General features: G+C 33.5%; 1 protein-coding gene across 16 annotated transcripts in view; it reads right to left on the reverse strand.

The window, feature by feature from the left end:
- LOC121425834 (muscle M-line assembly protein unc-89-like) overlaps positions 1 to 18931 on the reverse strand; it is a 177513-nt gene that overhangs the window by 113046 nt on the left and 45536 nt on the right. For all 16 annotated transcript variants that reach the window (XM_041622018.1, XM_041622024.1, XM_041621983.1 and 13 more), the window contains 9 exons: positions 11033 to 11155; positions 6105 to 6296; positions 5434 to 5542; positions 4757 to 5001; positions 3426 to 3545; positions 2670 to 2861; positions 1617 to 1829; positions 862 to 1074; positions 485 to 664 (listed from right to left, as the gene is read on the reverse strand). In XM_041622018.1, the coding sequence (XP_041477952.1) occupies positions 485 to 664; positions 862 to 1074; positions 1617 to 1829; positions 2670 to 2861; positions 3426 to 3545; positions 4757 to 5001; positions 5434 to 5542; positions 6105 to 6296; positions 11033 to 11155 (1587 nt within the window). The remainder of the gene's footprint in view (positions 1 to 484; positions 665 to 861; positions 1075 to 1616; positions 1830 to 2669; positions 2862 to 3425; positions 3546 to 4756; positions 5002 to 5433; positions 5543 to 6104; positions 6297 to 11032; positions 11156 to 18931) is intronic.

Below are 18931 nucleotides of genomic sequence, written 5' to 3' on the forward strand. Positions count from 1 at the left end.
ATACACAAACAATGAACAAACACATTCACTCAGAGAATGGCAAGTTCCCCTAAGTCTGCGCAGACCCCTTGTATGCGAGATTCTAGTAAAAGAAGATATGCAAAGAACACAAACTTTACACATCTAATGCATAGACAGATATTAATAACAAAATCCAACTCACAATAATGGAAAAATAATGAAATTTCGACATTTCGTGTGACGGCCTCAAAATGCAGCCTTTTTCATCAAAAACCCTGAATCCCAGACATGGGGCACCATTTTTTGTTCAATCTGAAAATGACTGCTAGAAGTTTTTTCCAAGAAAATCATATATTTCTTTCATATTTTTTTTTAGATATTTGGCACACTAACTTATAATGATGTTAGGAACATTATCAAGTGAAAATATTTTTGAAATAAAAAGAAATTCATATTAAATCTTAACTTAAATCGTTAGGTGCGCAGTCTTGGGGACCACCATCATACACACATAGAAACTTACCTGCTTGGCAACTTTGTGAAATTTGATGAATATGTGAGCAGCTCTGATTCTGTTCTCCACTGTGACAGTCACCCTTGTCCAGTGCTGCTTTAGTTTGTTAGTTTGCTCTGGAGTAAACCTGTTCTTGGAACCAAGTTTGGTGGCAATGGCCATTACATTGTCCACTTGAGTTGATTTCTCCTGTAATATAGTCAGGAAAATCTTGTTAAATTCATAAAAGTAAAAAAAAAATACAAATCTAAACAAACCTTAAAAAATACTTTTATTCATTTCATACATACTCCGACATTTTCAATTCAGTCCTCATTTTTTTTAATTTGCTCTCATAGGTTCAAATCTCCAACTGAAAAATCCATGTTTTACTTAGTACCACATACCCTAACTTCTGTGAGTAGTTTCTCATGTCCATCAAGGAAGTCCATGGTGGTTTGCATCTGGTCTCCCATGTCATTGTTAGCCATCAGGAAGGCATCTCCAACATTCACAAGCCACTTGATCAAGACTGTGTACTTCTCTTCAAAGGTTGCCTGCATCTCTGCTTGCTCTCTCAGCTCAGGTCGGGCCTGGTTTTGCAGGTCAACACACTTTGCCTAGGGAGTGATAAGCAACAAATATGTACATTTCCAAGACTTGTAAGCAAGTTAAGCCTACATAAAGAGGTAGAGGTCAATTAACCATATTTCCCTTACAAAGAGAATGTATTAAGAAATAAGGCAGACCCTCCCAATTATGCAATCATGTAAATGTTTCTCATGTCCATCAGTATTCCCAGTACATCTGTTGGTTGGGCGGAGGGACCATCAGGTCACCATCAGGTCACAGTGATTAAGTCTGCTCTCCTCTTCCCTGGCCACCAACTGATGCATTGGGTAAACTGCTATCAAATATTGCACATACCTGTATAATTTCTATGTCATTTTATGTAATGTTTGATATTGCTTTGTAATCTTGACTATGTTTGAAGTGCCCAATAAATAATAAATAGATGTAGAAAATGAAAAAAATAGACATAGAAAATTAGTAGCTTAGAAGTTACAAATCATTTTCAATAAGTATCCCTTTGAATGACAAAGGAAAATTAGTAGCTCTCTTTTTATAAATGTGTGATGTGAATGTATTATCAAATAATTACCTGAATTTCAGCCATATTTTCCTTCACTGTTTCAGCTCCCGGTGTGCTCAGACCGACCTGATTGAGAAGAGCACGGCCTTCACCAAGGACTGGAGTCGAGATCTCTGAGATGGCATTGTTGAGTTTTTCTAGTCGGTTGGTCCTGGACCATTCGTCCTTGGGGAGTCTTTCCTGGGATAGCTGGACTCCAAGTCTACTAAGATAGGTCTTGGCCTTCAAGAGTAAGAAAGAAAACAAATAATAATTAGGGTTTAACTTTGTTTTTTAAACACTCAGATGTACAGTGAACATGTGTAAATGATATAAATCATCATCTGCAAAGATTATATTTTATCAACTGGAATGTGCAATGTGGCTGTAAATCACCTAGACATTTATGGTGGAACAGCATTTTTCCAAAGCACTTTACAGATGCTGTTGTTGTTGAAAAATAATAATTTTCATGGATATTAATAATAATAATAATATTCCGCATTTATATAGCGCTTAATACATTGGAACAATGTCTCTAAGCACTTTACAGACATATTATTACCCCGGTCATCGGATCCTTGCATGCCTGCATACAATGTATGCACCTTCTCCACTCCCTGGGGAGCATTCCAACAAGAGTTCCAGGACTCAATTGCTAGGCATACTACATATAGGCTTTAACTTCCTACCGGGTACCCATTTAACACCTGGGTGGAGAGTGGCAAAGTGTGGAGTAACGCATTGCTAAAGGATGCTAGGCCATGGTGGGATTCAAACACACGACCCTCTGATTACAAGGCGAGAGTCAGAACAGCTACACCACTATTACTATACACAACTAATGAATATGCTCTTTTTCACTCTTTAAGAAGTATAATGGGATATTATGGGGAAAAGATTTCAGAGTCTTTTTAACATCTACATTGTGCAAAAACAAAATAAACAATGCTAAAATTCAGTTATATCTTTTGGGTCATCCAGCAGCTCTCTAAACATTTTCAATATAATATAATAATAGTAACATGGTTGCTAAATAAGACAAAAGAGTAAAACTCATAACAATAGAGACGTAAGACATACCAGTTCTGCATTGCGATAGAAGTCATGGGCACGTTGCAGTGTGTTGCGTCTCTCACCCAACCGATGCATAAAATCATCACATAACGTGTCTATGGCTCTGGTCTGGCTACGTAGTCTTTCTGTGCTCTCAGGGTCCGAGTGTCGAACCTGCTCCGACGTGGCAAGGAGATTTGCTACACTGTTTTGCACATCCTAGGCACAAATAAGAAATATGTAATTTGCGTTTAGTAATAAGCTGAATGAAATAGTTGTATGAAATATGCTATATTGGGTCAAAGCCAAGATCTAGAAGCTCAGTTTATACTGGTCAATGGAAAATGGTTTGATCCATCAATCAATGATATCAATCTCATCAAATGATGTTTGATATGTACGATCCCATGCATGAGACTTTATATGCCCTGGAGCAAGGCATTTAATTATAGGTATTTTATGGCATGGTAAATAAGTGTAAATAATACAAAATTTGTGTACCAATACCTACACATGTGGGGGTTAATCTCTCCATGATTTGCTTTTCTTCTATACTCTTATGAGCAGAATTTGTTGATGAGCATTAAAGAACTCAGCATTTACTTGAGAAATGAAATGAAAGCTCTTGGGCCTAAAAATGGGCTTATTCTCTTATATTAACCAATGTGAACAGAGATATGATCATATGTATTTGTATGTAATACATTGAAGTATAAAATGAATAACAAATACAAGATTATTTACTGATTCCTTGCAAGATGTGTCAAACAAATACTATCTTACCCCAGCAGCCACTTCAAAAGCATGGTGTTGTTTGAGTAGATCAGAGCATTCATTCTCACTCCGGCCAATGTTCCTCTTTTGTAGGTACATTTCACCTTGAGTCCTAAACCAGTTAGATATCTAAGACAGAAACAAAGAGAGATGAAATATAACGATATCTTGCCAATTACAGCTCTAATCCACTAACGATTTCATAAGAAATTCAAAGTAAACATAATCTGTCATCACACAAATGAAACATGACAATTTGGAGAAACATAGAACACCTCTTCAAGAATAACATTTGGTCTGTAGTGTAAAGGTATGTATTTCAAGTCAATATCTCTTCCAAAATTACCTTGACAGTTGGAAACCTTGCAAATTTTCTGAATTCTACATGGGTATTATATAGGTACCAATGAATGAGGAAATGATTCTAACTTTGCTGAAATCATAATAAAGCATTTATTAGAAAATACATAAATGCTGCATGCTGACCTTCAAATATATTTCAAATGATTACCAAGTAATAGTTGCCAATGTGGTTTGCATTAACAGATTAGGGGATCTCTTTTCACACCTTTGTTGATCTTGTGTATTGATTTGATTAACTAAAACTCTGACTTAAGCAGGTATAACAGTAAGTGAGCTAAAAGTTTCTAACTGAATACTTTAACATTATAAGCCTGTATTAGCTGCTCAATAGTTTCAGAAATTCTCAAACTATCGCAATAACCAGTGCTGTTTTCTTTAATTACTTATAATAATGTCTTGCAATGTAATGTAATTTAATGTAATATTATGCAACGTAATGCAATATCATTTATCATGCTCTTCATAATCCTTATACATGTATTACGTTAAGATATAAATGATGCACCACGCCGTACACCGGGGTACCGTAGTACCCCCGGGGTACGGCATTGTGCAGCGCCATCTCGTGTTGTAATAGTGTACGGTTACATTGTTGTCATGGTGATCATGGTCGTACGATCGGTGCGACAATCATGACAATGATGGGGACAATGATCACAACGCCTATTTCCTTTCTTTGATACAATCTTATGCCAATAATAGTAAACAAATAGAATAAAGTTATCATTTGCATGCATTATTGTTACATAAGATCACTAAAAAGAAAAAAAAATCTGTACAAAACATTAAAATATACTTGTACACATTTTTGGTAACCCAGGGTACAGCGCAAAAAATAAAATAAATAATTCAACAAAATGGCGGATTATTATTTGGTACCCCAGGGTACCAAATACTGCATCAAATGTTAAGCGCTTAGAAACTACTGTAATAAGCGCTATATAAATGTACATTATTATTATTATTACTTATCTTACCTTGGTGACCTCAGTGTCAATGTCACGGAGATGCTGATACTGATCCAGCTTTCTTGACCTCTCCAGCCAAAGGTCATCAAGGAGACGTCTCTTGTCCTGGATATCTTCCATGGCTTTCTCCACACCTTGGCAGGAGACCATGGTGGCATGGCGCGAGTCATCTCCAGCTTTACTTCCAAGGTCATGGAGGCGGTCTAAAAGGTCACGACCTTTTGACATGACCTGCATAGAGCCTTCCAACATGTCTGCATATGAAATTGAGGAACATACATGTATAAGCATTGGAGATCAATAATATCTATATGATGTGAATGGTTTATTGTTTATCCTTCATTTCTATTGAGAATGTCGTTTATCAGTGAAAAGATAAAATCAATAAAATTTTGAAAAGAAAATGGCTTTTTCAATGAATGAAGCATTAAAAAAGTTGATGTTCAAGATCTGATGGAGCCTATGCTAGAATAAAAACTTGAAATTAGAAACTATGAGACTTTTACTCCTTTCAAAAAAAAAATTCTGCTGTAGAAATAATCTGTTTACTTCTAACAGGGATTTAAAGCATTGTCATCTACTACAAACCCTGTATAATTCAACCAAATCAATTCATATGAACCTTCAGAAGTGTTTCCAGATATTCTTGTACTCCCAACTTATCCGTAGATTTATTATTAGCATACCTTTCTTGATCTGTCTGGTTCTCTGTTGCTGTCTCTCTACATCTCTGGGATCTGATGGTAGTGACATGGTCCGGCATTCTCTGATCCCATCAGCAAGATTATCATTGTACTGGGAAGAATAAGATAGAAACAAGAATATTAATTAAATGGAAGTAATGAAAAACTTTTTACATTTGGGAAAAGGTAACTTTGAAAAACTTCAAAATCATGAAGGTGAGACAATGCCCATATAATGGATTTTTTTGAACAAATGCTTTAATAATGTATACCATATTTCTTATTAATCAAGTAATGGATTTATTCATTCACTAATTACATAATTCATTACTCCCTTCATACATCTATTTTTGTTTTGAATATTCAGTGCTTTTACATGCACATAGATTCATTTCTTAAAGTAATTTATGCATTGATTGAAATATTTGAATAACTTATTGATTTCTAATATACAATTGAGGTACTCATACAGTAATTTATATTTCCACTTCTTAATCACTCTCTTGGCATTTTCAGCAATATTCCCTCTCAACCTGCAATAGCTATCTTTATCAATTGACATCTGCATCAGTATTTAACCACTACTACGAATAAAATCTCCATTACTAAAATATATTTTCTTAAAATCATAACATCTGCCAATCCTGCGAAACACAACAAGAATCTTAACCAACCTGTTTGGCACCCCGGTAGAAATCTACAGCCTGATCTAGCAGCTTCTGTCTCGTTTCCATCTGTCTGGTAAGGTCCTTCCAGGCTTGTCCAAGGCTCTTGGCCATAGCTGCATAAACATCTCCATAGAACTGTTGTGTGGAGACTTGGTTGTCAGCCTGGGTTAGGAGACTACCAATCTGGTCTTGTTTGGCCTGCACAAAAACAATATGTAGAATACACAATAAATGTATGGATATGTAAGTTATTATGTTGTAATCACAGTATGTATTCAAGCCCAAAAATGGGTTGCCATGAAAATATAATCAAGAAAAGAAACATAGATCTTATTTGTATCTCTCTGGTGCCACACAAAAATACTGATATTGCAGGTCTTGAATAAAATATCCAAACACCTATTTTCCTCGCAAACCAATTTTAATTTTAATACGATTTGACTATACTATTCTACAGAAATATCTTTTATTAATGGTGGCAGCAGTGGGATTTTCAATACAAGAAACCTTGATTTTGCATGAGACTTCTAAGTCCTGCATTTTTTTTTCCATCAATAAAGTCCAGTGTAAGGTAAAGTGTCCACTTTGCTATTGAACAAGTGACATAGGCTTGAGCTCAACTTTGAATAAATGGGGTCTTGAAGGATGGAGATGAACTTTTGTATGAAATTTACTATTATGTGCAACATCTAACAGGGAATACTCCAGGGAATGAAAGCTTTCTAAAGTCAAAAGAGGGGTGAAATTGTATTAATTGACTGGGATTATGAGTTGGAACCCCTCAACCTCAAGGATATATGCACTACATAAATGGTTATTATACCATGCAATCATTAAACTTTAAGAACAAAAAAATTACCCCCACAAAAAAATAAAAATAGAAATATTACAATGAAGACAAATAATTATACATGACTGTGATCACGTAATTATTTTTATTTCATTTTCCTTCTTACATTTATACATCATACTTTAAAACTGCTACCTACGTTAATTAGAGATCATAAGATATTGTCTGCTCGTGTATGCTTCACTAAGATGAGCAACAGAAAATATATTTTTTCATCCTCCCACACATAAATATCCTAGTTTTCTGGCTTGTTAGCTGTCTGTGATGGATCAGAATCTGAGGCTTATATTCTCCCTGACACATTCCAGAAAGTTTTGGTCTGAAACCCTGGAACATGGAATGTCCCATTACGGATGAGGTCACTTCTCAATTTAGACTCCCAATCCAGGCTTTTGGAGGCTCATCAAAATGTCATCTTCTTGAACTCAAAGGGATTTTCTGTAATCGCCTTTTCAAATCATTAGTTTTCACATTCAATTACCATTTATCCTCTAAGATTATAGAGATGAGACATGAGCCTGTTTCATGTTCTAGTATAACATAATTACAACCTGATATCACATCAAATTATTTCAAACTATAGTTCCCCTATGATATATATATTCTAATAGAAACTAGTATACATGACAAAACTTGGTGCCAATTTTTTGTTTATTTATCCACTTATCTCTTCATTATTCTATTCATATTTTGAAAAGCCATCCTGATATAAAAATGGGAGTTTTAATTTAGGCCTTTGCAGAAGAATGAACAGTTGAAGAAGTAAATTGTTATTGTTTCATCAGAATTCATAAAACCAGACATCATCAATATCAAGTATAAAAGCTACAAATATATGCGTATGAAATGTCATATATTTTCATTTGTGGGCATGATATAAAATGTTCGTCTAACTCTATTTTTTTCATATCACGGTCGTAAACAATACATGTAAGACTAACTATAAATTTATTTTACAATAATTTTTTTCCTCTTTCAAAGCACATTCATTTTATATGGAAGACATCATAATTGAACTATGCTAGGAACTATGAATTTGACCTATAGACCTAATTTTTCCAAATAACATTTTCAAAATAATTTTCTTTCAATCAAATCAATGATTATAAAATCTCTTTTTGAAACAACATAAATTTTCAAATTTCATCAAACAGATTTTTTTTAATAGCAAATACATCTTTTCTTAACCTCAATGCCATGTCAACACCGTACTGCCTCCCAAAATACCATGCACACACATTGCATAGATTCCTGGCCCATCACTTAATGTATGACATGGGCCAGTTGTTATCTTTGGAGCACTGGTTTAAAGGAGATAGTCTCAGTCTACATCCATGGAAGTAGTTGTGTTCAATATTGAATTGCGCAGTTTTGGAACATCTATTACAATGTTTGTCAAATATTTCAGGGGTTTTTTTTTATTCATCTGGGAATTTTGTATACCAGGATTCCATAAAGTGGTCCAAGCAAAAAGGGCATTGCAAAGTTTAGGCCAGTATATTTATTTTAATTCATCTAAAATTACTTACTTTTCGTATCACTGAAAATAATTTTTATTCAAATAACTCATTATTTGGAGGTAAAACATGAAATAATTCATTGTATTTATTAGAAACATTCATTCCGTATATTGAACAATGTTTACAAATATATAAAGAATCTACAGGAATGGGAATGTTCTCATAACTTTTTATAAAATAATTCATTGCTTATCTTGGTTGATATTCTAAAATTATATTCATCTCTGATTATTTTCTTAAATCAATCCTGATCCGTAATAAGTTTTAAAATTGTAGGATCACTGCATAGACCCTTCTGCAATAGGTGATCTTTTGCCAAAATTGGGGCTACATGTACAAAGCCTACGATATAAAATGTACATCTTTCCTAACACTGTGCAGTTATTTCTTCTTCTTTTCAATGACAAGCAGACCTGTCACTGAACAGCAATACAGAGAACTCTCTATTTGTATTCATTTTGACAAGTGTCCTTTTCCTTGTTCATATTTCAAAGAAAATATAAACTACCCCAGTTGTCACCTAAGATGCATAACATCTGACCTCTAAATCTAGATAGATTTACATGAGAAAACTGTTTTTGCTTGAACTTTGACTATCAAGGGCTGTATAGACACTGCATCATTTTAGGTCTAATGCAATTTGATTAGTTGCTGTCCAATATATTCCCAAGAATAAATACTAGTTGTTGTAATGATCTCAAAATGAGTTCGAACAGAATCCAATGAAATTATCACCAGTGTTTATATGCATAAATGAAAAAAATATGTAGCTCTGGAAGAAATAATTCTCTAAACCTCTGATTTACTTGTACCAATGCAGTTGAAATTTTAATATAACATTTGAAACTGATATGACAGCTTTTTAACTAGGTTTCAATTATTTATTGAATATCAAGAGGGCACGAAAATATTCAAGTTAAGACCTTTTTGGACTCACTGGTTTGATCTTCATCTTTAAAGTTCATCAGGCACAATTTGCTCTAAATAGACTGACAAAACTCAATGAACTTAGCAGACTGTGATGGCAGATGTAGGTATCAACTTTGGCCTAATGTTAAACTGTTCTCCAGTATTCAATTAGAGTGGGGACTGTTGAGAATAACACATTTACCATGTGACCAAATCATTTCAAGGTCCCCACACCGAGGTAAATATTTATCTTTAGAATAGGTGCTCAGCATTCAGAACCACAACTAAGTTGATAAAATATACTTGATAGTTGCTTGACTAGCAATCAGTCTATCAGACTTGAAAGTTGAATTTCAAATTCATCTTATATAAACCTCTTATAGTACTAGTATTTTAGGATACTATGGCATGCCATGATACAACTTACAACAGTAATGAGGTAACAAAAGAAAGTAAAAAAAATATATATATATATACAATTATAAAACTACAAATTTCATAATATATCCATGCTGATTATATCAGTTTGCCTTACATTGCAGCTATAGCCTAACAACATGAGGTAAAAAAGCAGATTTCCTTTCTTTTAGGCTCTAACATATTTAAGTTGAATTTGGATTTTCACAAACCTTTCACTAATATGTTGTTATTTCCTATGTTTAATAACTGTACATCTGGGAGATCTTTCCCTTTAATAATCATGATATCAAGAATTTATGCATATAATACTGTAAATGTGTAAAATATTTGTCTTTTATCTTTGAAAAGGATGGACATGATCAAATGTTTATTTCACTTTTTAATACCAAAATGGAATATTTATTTCAGTGCTGATCCATAGCCCCGTTTTGTATAAACTTGAGTCAGTCTTGTTTTATGTGATTGTTGGTCACAGTAATTCAACCTACTAATATAAAGATATCTTTGTAAAATGAAATCATAGTTAATTTGGCTTCTTGTCAAAACTGACAAATGTAAGAAGATATTCTGCTGCCCAAGGCAGATTTTTTTGAGTGTGATACAAATCACCACATAATAGAAGGATGTTGGTGTTTGACTTGTACACTAAATATTTCAACAAGACTTTATATGGGTTTGATTTAAAAGAAAATGTCAAGTTTTGGTGGCAAAAAATGATTTATTAGGATTAAATTCAATAACTTCTTATTGTATTAATGAAAACCTGCATAGAAATTATGAATCTCCCCTTTTCTCTAAGTGTAAATGTGAATATTTTATATTTGATTTGTGATTTTCTTGTACTTCTCTTAGTTCTCTTTACTTTTATGTTTTGCTCTCTTCTAAGCGCCTTGAGTATTTAATCAAAATGGAAAAGACGCGATATAAATCATATATTATTATTATTATTATAATTACTAAAAAGGCATTTCTTGTACATTCACACTATCAGTATGCATTTCAGTGAAATTATCCTGATCATGAAATACACATGCACAAAATAATACAATCATGAGTACAATATATTTCTCTCATCACTGAGACAATCCTCACCAACATTTTTACAAAGATAAATGTTGGACAAATTCTAGGTAAAGGTTGAGTTTTAATGTAAAAAGATAATTTAAAAAAAAATCTAATTCAGATAGCTAACATATTACTATGTGAAGTGAAAGAAGGGTTATTAATAAACTTACCACAAGATTTTTAATGACTTCTTCATGTTGTGTTTTGAGATTCTGGGCCTCCTCCAGGTTTGTCCCAATCTCTGTCATTCTTGGTATCATGTCTTCTACTCTTACTTGGATCCATTCCGCCGACTAAGTTAGGAGAAAAACAAAATGTGAAGGTTAACCACTCTTCTATTTGCAGTAATTTTGGTACATTTTTATTGTTATATCAAAAATGACAAGGCACACACAATTTAACATCTCTATTTTCATTGTTTTTGGAGGGGTGATCCAGCATTTTTACTTTCAATTTCATGAAATGGCAAAAAATGGTCATTGGATTGAAAAAAGGATAAAATCATTAGTGAACGATTTCATTGAAAATTGTGAGTTATGCTTTATCATAATGATCATATATTTTAACAAAATTAATAAGCCAATGTTTATCACAAGAAGCATCATTTTATACACAATTTCAAAACCAAAATCATGCTTTTCATCATCATTATCACCATCATCCATACATTACCTCAACCATTCATCATCATATGAAATAATGTTTCATTACACCACATAATCACTTTAAAAAAGATATCAAATTCACATCAGACCAAACACCAAAACAATATGCAAGCAAATTGTTGTGTTTCCTGACACCCTGTAGAAATCATTTCTCATGAAGTCAAACACAGCTCATATTCATATTTTCCAATTAAAAAAAGTAATATATCACATAACATCACTTTCACTTAATATCTCACATATAAGAACTTGTCAATGGGTTTCTTGAAAGTATAAACCAAGTTGCTTGTGATTTGTTTGAAAACCTATGACTCATTCAAACTCTCACATGTCATCAAACCATTCTGTATACCCAAGGGATAAATAACTCTAGGAAAAAAGTGTCCACAGTTCAACAAATCTTTTCTGTATACTCATATAAGATTTTACCTCAATGTTGACAATTTGTGACACATAACTTTCAACTCTAGATAATCTGTTGGTCTATATTTAGCTCAGGAAGAATTCTTTAGAATTTCAAGAACAGCTACACAAATCATTTCTTGACATGCTTACCATTATTTCACTCTGATCCATACATATTTCATGTAGGGCACTTTCTGTTTCTCTATCAACCAGGTTTTCTACATCATATCAAACATCAAGGTGTCAAATGTACATGCTCTACAGCCTTCATTCAAATCTTTTTCTCTTTCACTCAATCCCCATCCCCCGCCTCGAAAGTTTCAAAATAATGGTACCAACCCACATATTTTTTTCATCATTGTTTCTCATGATTATGCATATACCATTCGTGATTATGACCTCAAGGTCATGATCCGATTTTGAATTCAAGCTAAGTTTTATAATATAGGTGTATCAAACAGTTACTTCGGATCTATTTCTATACTTGTTTAACATGACTTTTTACATTATTGGTTTTAACAGCAAAATTATATCCCTTCAAATTTCCTTGGTTATCATATTCAGTCTCTTCTTTGCTCTTTCCTCCATCCCTCTCCCACCTGCCTTCTACCCTCTCCATTCCACTTCTCTCTCCCTTTCTTATCTCTATTTCTTTCTCTCTTTCCCTGAATGTCTGTTGACACTCTCATTCATTTCTTCTTTCCCTCACATCTTATTCCACTATGGTATGTTCATTGACCCTAAGAATTACTATGATATCATCACCCATTCTTATACCACAGACTAGTCTACCAAACACAGACCTGTTACACATTTCACCCAATCTTCATAAGATATGAAGAAAGTATTTGCAAAAACAACATTTGAAATTCACAAAATAATGAACCTTCCATAAAAAGGGGAGGTTCATCCTCATATTGCACTGATTGTGATTGTAATGATTAAATGTCACTGAAACAACATTTGCTCCTGCGACAATTGCTCCAGTCTTAATATCTCAGAAGGCATAAGATTAGTTAGGATTGTAATAGAGTTTTTGGTTCAAAATAATGTAAAGATTAGGATTAGGGTTTATTTAGTTTGGGAGATTAAGTTTTATGTTTTGCTTAATGTGCAGATTTTCTATCAAAGCAATTGTCGCCAGAGAAAATGTCATGGGACCTAAAGCCGGGGTAATGACAATAATAACAACGCTCCTCAGAATAGAATATTTCTAGATAGATGGCACTATATAAATGCCTATTATTATTATTAACCTAATCTTATTCAAATTAAATTGATATTCAAATGAAATATCAATCAATGAAGACTACGATGGATGATGTATTGAGACTACATAAACACTAATGCAGTTAAAGGAGGATCTTGACTGTCTGCAGTAGTAATTAGTAACACTAAGTCCTCTGACATTTTCATCTTCCTACATCACAGTAGGCAATAGCTATCTTATATTGACTGATATGAAAGAAGCAATGGCCATCATTGCTTGAATCATCCAGTATTAATTGCATACGAATGAATACAAAACATGACTGGATCCGGATTTCCAATAGTCCAATTGCATTTTCTACTTTCCCAGAATGCAATTGTATTCGAAGTAACTAAGGGGAAGAATTTTTCTTCCACATAGGGGAAGGAAATGTCCATATGAAGAAATGAAGTGGTAAAGGCAGAAGCAGATCACTTTATACATGTAGTTGTATATTTATCATATTTTCAAAGTCTGTTCAAGGAACTTCTACACTTTTATATTTTGTTTGAATTAATATGAGAGTAGTTTTTCAGGATATTCAGGTCAATTGGTGTTTCATGTTAGCTTTATATTAGTCTCTAATACACACTGGAAACTTAATTTATAACATTTTCACTTTTTATTTCCTTCACTCCTTTCATTCTTGCCTAATTTTCAATCATGTACTGTCAACTTTTAATCTTGTAACATTCTAGGTTATATCCCTTGATGTTACTCTGAGATCCCCTTATATCATTCATACACATACTTCTGATTTTCATCTCCCTCCATATATAACTATTCTGTTTGAGAGGGCTTTTCAAACTATTCCTTCCAGAGAGTTTGCAAGCTTTCAATGGTCATCCTACGAACTGATTTATAACCTGGCAAACTAGATCATTATCCAGTAGGCATGTGCTTTATCTCATCAAGATTGTCATGTTCATGTATGAAAGAAAGATGGCCACCAGTTAATAAGGAACAGAGTGATGACACCAAGTAGAAGAAGAGTTGAAAGCATAAATCATATTTTAAGTGGGAAGGGTGTCATCTGCCAGACCATCTGACCTATCTTGCTCATTAACCAGCCTGAACAGACTGCTTGATTGTCCAAAACTATCACATACATTTGATTCCAGGTAATTCATTAAAATGCAAAGTGCAAGGAATCTTGAGTATTCTATTAATTCAATTTTGACACAAACAGAAGAAATCTCATTTAAAAAATTAGTCATATTCCTATATCCAAATTGATTCTTGAAAACAACACATGAATATTAACAAATAGGATTGATGTCTTAAATAGCAAATTTGTCTTACTTGCCGTGATCTATGAAATACATTGAATAAAAGAGTACATTTTTCGAAGAATCAATAACGATACTTTGTTGAAAGAAATGTTTTGTTTTCAACTTAAAAATACAATAATTCTGTATTTTCAATGACACATACATTGTGAGAGCAATTTCTGAAATTTGATTAATTGAAAAAAGTTAAATTGTAAAGGCCTTTAAATTTGATGCTAATGTCCTATAAATAAACCTGTAGTAGTACCAAAGCTCTGGATCTATGACAGTTCTACACTGGGCTCATCGTTGACAAATTCAACCTGTCCTTGTACGTAGCGCCCTACCGGCCATAGAGACAGCATCACTGATTTCATTAGCAGACTCAGCTGTTGAATTCCTATCTCGTTAGTAACCAGATCAACTGTGGTCGGCATGCCTTCTCATTGGTTTCAAGTGGAACTGGATTAATCTACGGACTATTCCATGAGCCATACCTCCCTGCCTTCCTCCTTACGATGTACACACTCATTATGTGTCAGTCACCTTTTATGTTCCCTCTGTTTGAAACCAATTATACATGACCTTGACAAATAATGATGCATCTCGTCAATGGTATGCAATGTTGTCGCTGATTTCAATTGTTGATGTTTCTAATATTAATGTTTTGGAGGTTTAAATCCCTAATTTAAAAAAAAGTAAAAAATAAAACTTAAACAACAACACTTTCATCTTACAATAATTGTATTGTTTCCAATTTCTTGACGATACTTTCTTTTTAATATCATTCAATTTAACTTTGGGTCATTCAGGCACTATACATCAATTACAGACATTTTTTTTTCCTTCCCATGGATGCCATTGCATTATCCATCCTCCAAATAAAAATAAATCAAGAAAATCAATGTGATTTTGATCTACTGACACCACTGTGAGCTACATGATATGTGATTCATTTCAATCCTTTATATCAAAAGTAGATGTGAACTTTTTCTGATGGATTTTTTACTTTCTGTTTTCAAGCTCCAAAGTACAACCCAAACTTATACCAAAATTATTCACTCTCACCCTAACATGACAAGCTACACTATCTTGTTTCATGTCAAATGACATACTTCAACAGGAATGTATGTAAGATAATGGGATCTCATATTCTTTCAGCCTATCTAAATAATGTTCTACAAAAATAGGACATTGCTTTAACTTTCAATAATTTTCCCTCCCACTGTTCAACTTCATTTTCACATGCAGGTGGAAGAGCCGTGGTGTAGTGGTTCTGACTCTCGCCTTGTAAACAGAGGGTCGTGCGTTCGAATCCCACCGCGGTCTAGCGTCCTTTGGCAAGGCGTTAATCCACACATAGCCACTCTCGACCCAGGTGCTAAATGGGTACCCGGTAGGATGCACAGATATTGTATGTTTGATTTTGCCAGCGCCATAATGTGCAAGGAATGCTCCCCAGGGAGTGGAAATTGTGCACTTTTCGAGCTTGATTGAAATGAATCCAATGACCGGGGTAATAATATGCTGTAACGCACTTTGGGCCATTCTGGGAAAAGCGCTTTATAAAAATTGGCTATTATTATTATTATGGAGGTATTTATCTTACAATCTTCTTTGAAATGTTTTAAATTTTATTACTTAAAGAGGTTAGTATGAAAGATGATTTACTCAAGAAACAAGACCTTACAGGTGCAATCATGCAGAAGATCTGTGTGTACATAATAGGGATAGGAGAATGCAAAATTAGGCCAGTTGTAACGTTAATATTCCAACCAGATAAAAAAAAATACTCTCTCTCTTTCTTGTGTGACCTCAAAGCCTGGAACACTCCATGTGTCAAATGTCACACAAGAAACTGATAACTTTCCTCACAGCATCTTCATGGAAAAATATGATAATCATTCCAAAAATGCCAATTCTATCCTTGAGCAACAATTTTTCACTTTTTAGTTTCATAGAGATAATCAAGTTCATGTGTGTATTTCATGGGTCAGAGATCAAATTGAGAATGGCATCCTATTTGTACATGTTAAGAGAGAAGTTTGTCCTGTCTGCTGTATAATAAACCATATTACCCTATTATTAACCTATTAAAAATTAAGTCAAACAAACTGATACAGCTCCTCCATTATTTCATTTACAAACCCGATATAAAATCACATTGAATTTTGTGATCATTATTGTATTGAAGTTTGGGGAATACATGAGCATGTATGCCAAACAGATTTCTGGGAAAAAAATAAAAAAATCTGCTTTCCTGGGGAAATATTAATTGATAATAATTATCATTTTGACAGTATTTTATTGATTTATTAATTTTAAACAAAATCAGTGTAATTAGGCCCTATAATAATAAAATCAATAGCAACAACAGCAAAACAAACAATAATAACAATACTTTTATAGTTTTATTGTGACAATAGTGAATAGAAGATTCCATAATATTAAACTTAATCCTAAAGACAAATTAAATATCCTAATTGCTCAGAAAAAGAAGGAAAGAAATAATAACAGAGAAAGAATACATATATGCACAGGTGCATGTACCTGTACACATTTCCCATCATGCTGATTTCAATTATCGCCTACCAGATAAAAACAATATACTACACAAATATTTCATACGAATGTAAACATATTGTCATACTCCTCCTCTTCAGTCCTGCGGCCAAAATAACTGTCATTCTTGCTCTACGGAAGCCGGACTGGGAATTCGGACAGCTTATTTTACAAAAGGACGGCAGGGGATCTCGTCATCCCAGGTAAATGATAACACGGCTTGAGATCCTATCCCTGACCAGACAAGCAGAGTATAGGGGTCAAGTGATAAGATATTTCATATTCTGTATCTCATGGATGATTCCAAGCCTCTGATTGGCCTAAATCAGCCAAGAGTCAAGGGGGGTACATGGGGCATATGCCGTTTCCCCTCCCCCTTCTACCAATTTTGGGCAAAAATTTGCACACTATTACTAGGCACACTCCTCTTTTGGAAATGAGAATTTAAAATGAGCAAATCAAATCAAAAGTTTGGTAATATTTTCATGGTTAAATGATGGACAGTATTAGAAAAAATTATTTTCAGAGCAATACATAACAACAATAGGAACTGAACTGATTACCAAATAATGTCAAAATACATTGATACAGGGTAAATTGTCATATAAACTTCATTGGTAAAAGGACTCCGCAGAAATATCAAGTACTGCTAGTGGGACGTGGAGTCCCTATCCTACAATATACATAATCATAATTGATAGCATGAAATGACGTTTAAATAGTAAGTTAACAAATCATGCTCTTCAGACAATATTTAACAATCACAGATTACTTCAAAAATTTGACATGATTTTCAGAATGGAAATTCAATGGAGGAAGAGAAGACAAAGCAATAAAGTGCCATCCATCTTCCCTGAGAATTAGTTGGACTTTATTGACAATTAGGCTAGTTGTGTTTACACTGATGCTCATAAATCTTGTTTGCAGAGCTAAGGAATAACATGCAGGAGTAAAGGAGGTTAAAAATTCTTCAGAGGAGACAGAATATAAAATGTACATGTAAGTTTTTGTAACAGTTACATGTGATGTATTGGTCATACTACATGTACCTACACTTCAATCACTAAAAAGCCTTTTTTCATAATAATACTGCATCCCACTCAATATCCATTTTTTCCCATTTTTCTTCTCTATATTTCTTTTCTCTTCTTTTAAAATATAAGTTTATTGTAATGTAGCTATACATGGAGGTCAATTCATTTTTTTTCCAATTAAAAATCCAAGTCACTTATTCAAGAAAATTCACAATATCACATGGAAATTATTGTTGTCATACAGCTGAATTGGAAATACATGTAAGTTAGTGGAAACAGACTTCATATATGTGTAGTTCAATGTATTATCTTACAGTCAAACTGAGACAAAATCACATTACAGAATTCAGCTAATGTTACATGAACTCCCAACAGGTATATCACATCCAATCTAAATCACTTCTGGGACCTAATCCCTCTGAATCTAAATCTTTACGGTCAACAACGCTCTTCAGAGTTACATTTCCTTCTTTACCTAAAGAGATTACAAACTTGTTTATTTCTGTATAGACTCTTTGGATTATGGCAGACACTCCTCACACAAATGTTTCTAAGTTCTCAAAATATCATGGCAAATAAATGTATCAAATTTGGCAAAAGGTCATGAGGCTACAGCTCCATACAGTACACATCCAAAGGGCCAATACTTACCCCCAAACTTATTTCTTTTCTGTACGATGCTCTAATACAAATTTTATTTCAATCTTATCCCCATCCCCCCAACAAAAAGTATATATAGGTATATTAATTGAAATATATCCTCAAATTCATTAATTTCTGAATGAAAGTTCAGTGATGTATAATTTCATTTACATTTTTTTCTGTCCTTCAAAAATACTTAGTGACAAAAGTTTGAATATCAAATAAAGAATAGTTAAGGGGAAAA

The sequence above is a fragment of the Lytechinus variegatus genome, chromosome 1, assembly GCF_018143015.1.
Source record: "Lytechinus variegatus isolate NC3 chromosome 1, Lvar_3.0, whole genome shotgun sequence".
Classification (NCBI taxonomy): domain Eukaryota; kingdom Metazoa; phylum Echinodermata; class Echinoidea; order Temnopleuroida; family Toxopneustidae; genus Lytechinus; species Lytechinus variegatus.